The sequence below is a fragment of the Rhinopithecus roxellana genome, chromosome 13 (genome assembly GCF_007565055.1).
Source record: "Rhinopithecus roxellana isolate Shanxi Qingling chromosome 13, ASM756505v1, whole genome shotgun sequence".
NCBI classification, from domain to species: Eukaryota; Metazoa; Chordata; class Mammalia; order Primates; family Cercopithecidae; genus Rhinopithecus; species Rhinopithecus roxellana.
The window spans coordinates 59,664,500-59,671,041 of NC_044561.1; the positions used below are offsets into that span (position 1 = coordinate 59,664,500).

The 6,542-nt window shown below is 48.2% G+C and overlaps 1 protein-coding gene across 1 annotated transcript in view; it reads left to right on the forward strand.

Annotated features, from left to right (window-relative positions):
- ADA2 (adenosine deaminase 2) overlaps positions 1–2,315 on the forward strand; it is a 37,939-nt gene extending 35,624 nt beyond the window's left edge. Inside the window, 2 exon segments of the mRNA XM_030915233.1 lie at positions 403–605; positions 846–2,315. Of these exon segments, the coding sequence (XP_030771093.1) occupies positions 403–605; positions 846–939 (297 nt within the window). The 3' untranslated portion in view covers positions 940–2,315.
- The last annotated feature ends 4,227 nt before the right edge of the window (positions 2,316–6,542 follow it).

Sequence of the window (6,542 nt, forward strand, 5' to 3'; positions counted from 1 at the left end):
CATTCAGGAGGGGCCTTTTGCCTAAGCCACCAATAAGAATGAGACAGCAGGGAGGGTTCCCAGTGGGGTGGGATTTTGGGCAAAACTGCAGACAAAGCAAAAGGACACGGGGGGGAGGCCAGTGAAGTGGGATGGGCCATGGGATGCTGCTCCCCATGGTTTCTTGGGGTCCTCTGTGTCTGTGTTCAGTTAGCGCTTCTCTGAGCAGGACCAGAGGAGGAGCATGAGGACTGGCTTTGTTCCTTGTGTCTCCTTGTGACTCTGCCCAGAAGTCATCCCCATACTGGGGAGATAGTGATGGGAAGACAAAGGGAGCTGATGGGGCTCAAGGTCTCACCTCACTTGTGACTACTCTTTTCAGGGATCAGAGCTCATCTTTCTCCCTTGCCTCCTATTGGGCAGGTGCTGAAACTGGTGTCTGACTTGAGGAACCACCCTGTAGCCGCTCTGATGGCCATTGGGCACCCCATGGTAATCAGCTCTGATGACCCAGCCATGTTTGGTGCCAAAGGCTTGTCGTACGATTTCTATGAAGCCTTCATGGGCATCGGGGGGATGAAGGCTGACCTGAGGACCCTCAAACAGCTGGCCATGAACTCCATCAGGTGAGTGTCCCGTGTCCTCCCAGGCCCTCCTCCTTCCAGCCCGCAGCTTGTGTTTGCCTCTCTGGAGGCTTGAGGCAGATGCCTTGACGGTTCCTGTGGGGTCCTTCTCATCATGGCTGTTTAGTCCTTGCTGCTGGCCTGGGGAGAGTGCTCTGCAAGGCTCTAATGTCCCTTCAGGCTCCCTGCCCCGGTCTCCAGCCCCTGCCCTGAGGCTGACCTGGGCCTCTCCGCTTCCTGCAGGTACAGCAGCCTGTTGGAGACAGAGAAAAATACTTTCATGGAAATCTGGAAGAAGAGATGGGATAAGTTCATAGCGGATGTGGCCACAAAGTGAGAAGAAGCTAGCCAGCCCTCCACAAGCTGTCTTCTCACACCCGCTGTCACTGCCTCTCACTCGTTCTTGAATCAGCTCCATGTCCCCATCAAATCAACGGCCTCTATATGGAGCGACCCTGTCAGAAGCACTTGGCTGGCTGACCAAATTCGTCCTCTGGAAATATTCTCTCTCAATCACAGTGACATTGACCTTCTTGGTTTTCTCCTCTCTCTGGCCATTTCTTCTAGTTTCCCTATTTCAGAGTCTCCTCCTCTCTCTGATCTCTGCGCTGTTTCCTCAGGACTCAGTCCTGGGCTTTCTTCTATTCTGATCGCTTTATTTTTTTATTTTAAAATTTTTTTTTGAGATGGAGTTTTGCTCTTGTTGCCCAGGCTGGAGTGCAGTGGCGTGATCTCGGCTCAGTGCAACCTCCACCTCCCAGGTTCAGGCAATTCTCCTGCCTCAGCCTCCCGAGTAGCTGGGATTATAGGCATGTGCCACCACACCTAGCTGATTTTTGCATTTTTAGTAGAGACAGGTTTTCACCATGTTGGTCAGGATGATCTCGATCTCTTGACTTCGTGATCTGCCCACTTCTGCCTCCCAAAGTGCTGGAATTACAGGCTAAGCCACCATGCCTGGCCTCTTCTGGTCTCTTTAACTCTCTCCTCTTTATTTCTCTTCTCTCTCTGTACTCTTTTCCTGGGTAGTCTCATCCATTCCTTTGCTTTTTCAAACTATTTATTTGTTAATGATTCCCACATTGATTTATGCACTTGGAGAGCTCACAGGAATCTCAGAAACTGACGAGGTACAATTCTGGACCCTCAGTCTCTTCCCTTTAAACCTTTCTTTTTCTCTATCTTAATTTTTCTAAAGTGTGTCTTGCTACATTGCCCAGGTTGGTCTCCAACTCCTGGTGATCCTCCTGCCGCAGTCTCCCAAAGTGCTGGGATTACTGACATAAGCCACCACACTCAGCCCTTTAAACCTTTCCCTGGCCTTCCCATAGCTGGTGAAAGACACCTCCATCTATTCCACCCAGTTGCTCAAAGCAGAAATTTTCAGTGCAAGTCTTGATGCTGCGCTGTCCCCCACTCCCTATATCAGAACGCATCCCGCATCCGGACTCCAACAGTGGCACTCTACCTGCACGCTGCTGCCCAGTCCAAGCCACCATCCTCCTGCCCGAGCTATGACAACACCTCCTCACTGATCTCCCCTTTCTTCCCTTTGCCTCCTCCAGCTCATTTTTCACAGAGTAGAGTGGCATTTTGTTTGTTTGTTTTGTTTTGTTTGAGACAGAGTCTCGCTGTGTCGCCCAGGCTGGAGTGCAGTGGTACCATCTCGGCTCACTGCGAGCTCCGCCTCCCGGGTTCACGCCATTCTCCTGCCTCAGCCTCCCAAGTAGCTGGGATTACAGGCATGCGCCACCATGTCTGGCTAATTTTTGTATTTTTAATGGAGATGGGGTTTCACTATGTTGGCCAGGCTGGTCTCGAACGCCTGACCGTGTGATTCGCCTGCCTCGGCCTCCCAAAGTGCTGGGATTACAGGCGTGAGCCACCTGCCTGGCCTAGAATGACTTAAAATATCAAATTAAATCAGGTCACTCTTTTGCTTACAACCCAGTGCATTTAGAGGAACACCCCATGTCTCCACAGGGCATACAGCATCCGATTTAATCTGGATCCGTTCCAGCACCTTCCTCTCCCAGTCACCTTGAGTTTCCTGACCCTGGTGGCCCTTTCTTCCTCAAATGTCCTCGGCTCTATACTGTGCCTGGGTCTTTTCTCCTTCTCTCTGCCTGGAACATTCCTTCTTTCCCCTTTTGTCTTGCCCACTCCTCTTTACCCTTCAAGTTGCAGGTTCATGTCACTGTCTCAGAGAGGTTTTCCTATGCCCGTCCTGTTTCTCTCAGGGAGCCTTGCTCTTTTCTGTCATGCCTCAAATCACAATTTATAATCGGATATTTATTTCTGTGTCTACAGTCTCACCCTGCCAGACTGTAAGCCCCATGTGGGCAGGCACTCATGATTGTTTCTGATTGTTTCACACGTGCTGCTAACCCAGAGCCTGGGCCCAAAGCTAGTTAGGACTCAATAAACAATGCATTGAATGAGTGACTGTCACTGTGTCTGTTCAGCCAGCAGCCAAGGCAGGGGAGAGTAGAGCAGAGCCGCCCCAAATAAAAGACCTGGTGTGATCAGAGTCCAGCTCCTCACCTGGCCTTGGAAGAAGGATGCAAGAAACGAGCCCTGTCCTCACCCAACTCAAGGATGGCAGGGAATCAAAGAATTCCTTAAAAGCCCCAGGCGGATGCGAATGTCTTCTCATCCATCTTCCATGACCTGTACAGAGCTCTCAGGCAGCAGTGAGCCCTCTCTCCATTCCTAATTTATCACCATTTGATTCTGGGAACTGGTAAAAGCCTTGCGACCAGGAGTCAGCAACCACAAGCTATGCCTGGGTGGAAGAAGACAACCTCTAGAGTCCTGTCTAACTCTGCAGGTGATTCAGTGCCTTACCCAATCCCTGAAGATCTCTTTTAGGTCCCAACTCCACTAACTTACATTTAATAGTTAGTAAAGATGGACTTTAGCAGAATGGACTTCTGTAGCAAGTTGCCATGGCTGCAGGGGACCTCCAGCACAGGCAGACGCAGACCGTCTCTGGCCTGGACTTGCTGATTTGGCAAATGATTTGGCAAAATGAACCAGCAATAGTCTTGCCTTTGTGTCCAGTTCTTCCTTCTGTTTTGTTTTTTTTTTTGAGACAGAGTCTTGCTCTGTCACCTAGGCTAGAGTGCAGTGGCGTGACCGTGGCTCACTGCAACCTCTGCCTCCCGGGTTCAAGCGATTCTCCTGCCTCAGCCTCTCGAGTAGCTGGGTTTACAAGCGCCTGCCATCACACCTGGCTAATTTTTGTATTTTTAGTAGAGATGGGGTTTCACCATGTTGGCCAGGCTGGTCTTGACCTCATGATCTGCCCGCCTCGGTCTCCCAAAGTGCTGGGATTACAGGCGTGAACCACCACCCCTGGCCCCAGTTCTTTCTTCTTGACTTTATTCCTCATTGCATAGGCCTAGTCTTACTGAATTAAATGTCCACGGAGCATTTATCTGATCATTTTGAAGTAATTTCAAACAAGTTGCAAGAATAGTACAAAAAACTCTTACCAGGCCAGGCACAGGGGGTCACGTCTGTAATCCCAGCACTTTGGGAGGCCGAAGCGAGTGGATTGCTTGAGCCCAGGAGTTCGAGACCAGCTTGGGCAACATGGCCAGACTTCATCTCTACTAAAAATACAAAAATTAGCTGGGCATGGTGGGGTGTGCCTGTGGTCCTAGCTACTCAGAAGGCTGAGGTGGGAGGATCACTTGAGCGCAGGAAGTGGAGGTTATAGTGAACTGAGATTGCACCACTCCACTCCAGTCTGGCCAATAAAGGGAGACCCTGTCTCAAAAACCAAACAAACAAACAAAAATGACAACAACACAAACCTCTAACATTCTCTTTGCCCAGGTTCCCCCAGTTATTAACATTTACAACATTTGATTCGATATATCATTCTTTCTCTGTCTCTATCTAATTGCTCTCTCTATATATATCCTATTTTTTTCTGACCACTAAGTAGCAGATATTATGCCTTTTATCCCTAGATTCTCCAGTGTGCCTTTCCTAAAGACAATGATATTCTTCTATGGAGCCACAGCACATCCATCCCAATCAGAAAATTATTAACATTGAAAAGATGCTAGTATCTGGCTCTGGCCCCGCTGAGCTTTGTTTTGTTTTGGTTTGGTTTTGGTCCAGAACCCAATCCAGGATCACAAGTTACATTTAGTTGTCAAATCTCTCGTCTCTTTCAGTCTGAAACAGTTTCTTAGTCTTCCTTTGTGTTTTGGAACCTCATTTTTGAAGAGTACAGGCCAGTTATTTCACAGACTATCCCTCATTTCAGGTTCCTCTAATGTTTCCCTAGGAAGAGGCTCAGGGGATACACTTTTGAGAGGAGCACCTTAGCAACAAGGCCTTGTCCTTCTCAGTGTACACACCAGGGGCACATGAATGGGGCCAAGTGTTACACTTCCAGCTTGTTGTTAAACCTTTAGGAGTCTGAAATTGGTCTTAATGGGATATATATATATATACATATATATATATATATACACACATATATATATATATATATTTTTTTTTTTTTTTTGAGACAGGGGTCTCACTTTGTTGCCTAGGCTAGAGTGCAGTGGCAGGATCCCTGCTCCCTGCTCACTGTAGCCACTACCTCCTGGGCTCAAGCAATCCTCCTGCCCAGCATCCAAAGTACTTGGGACTACAGGGGTGCACCGCCACCTCGGCTAAGTTTTCTTTATCTTTTTACTTTTTGTAGAGATGGGATCAGGCTATACTGTCTAGCCTGTCTCAAACTCCTGGCCTCAAGCCATCCTCCCGCCTTGGCTTCCCAAAGTGCTAGGATTACAGGCATGAGCCATGCCACCAGGCTTGTGGGAGGTTTTGTGCCACAAAAATCAGCAAATGTTACAAATCCATGTCCCCACCAGCCAGCTGTTACACATTTGCCAGCATACTGATGCGTACAATGTTAATTTGTTTCAATATGATGCTGACTTTGATCACTTAAATTGATTTCTGCCAGAATTTGCCACTGTGAAGTTACCATTTTTCCCTCAGTAATTAACAAATATTTGGAGAGGAGACACTTTATGTTAAAGTCTTCACTCCTCCTTAAAACTTTGCCCATTACTGCTTGCATCCACTGAGGACTTTTGTCTAAATCTGCTATTACTATCATGGTTGCTGTTCCATTTATTGCTGTGTAGCAAATTATCCCAAAACGTAGTGGCTTGAAACAAAAATAAAAATTTATGGGGCCAGGCGTGGTGGTTCATGCCTGTAATCCCAGCACTTTGGGAGGCCGAGGCGGATGGATCACCTGAGGTCAGAAGTTCAAGACCAGCCTGACCAAAATGGGGAAACCCCGTCTCTACTAAAAACACAAAATTAGCCAGGCATGGTGGCACATGCCTGTAATCCTAGCGACTTGGGAGGCTGAGGCAGGAGAATAGCTTGAACCCAGGAGGCAGAGGTTGCGATGAGCCGACATGGCACCACTGCACTCCAGCCTGGGCAACAAGAGCGAAACTCCGTTTCAAAACCAAACCAAAAACAAACAAACAAACAAACAAAAATATTTATGAGCTCTCCCAGTGTCTGTGGGTCAGGGGTTTGGGCAGAGCCCAGCTGGGCAGTTCTGCTCGGGGTCTCTCGTGAGGTCCTTGTCACAGTGGGGGCAGAGCTGGAGCTGACGGGCCGCCGGGGTCACCTCTCTACACAGCCCCAGGGCTCAGCTGCTGCTTTCCTATGGCTAGTTTGGGCTTCTTCCCATTGGCCTCAACTTCTGGGGTAAGGATTCCAGGGAATAAATGGAAGATTCTGGAAGTCACATGGCATCATTTCCCATCAGTAACAAAAAACACCTCCTGGTTTTAAGAGGAGGAGACAGAGATCCCAAATTTTGATAGAAGATTGTCAAAGTCACATTATAAAAAAGAGTATATAGGATAACAGAAGTTGTTGGAAAATATTTCAGAAAGTACA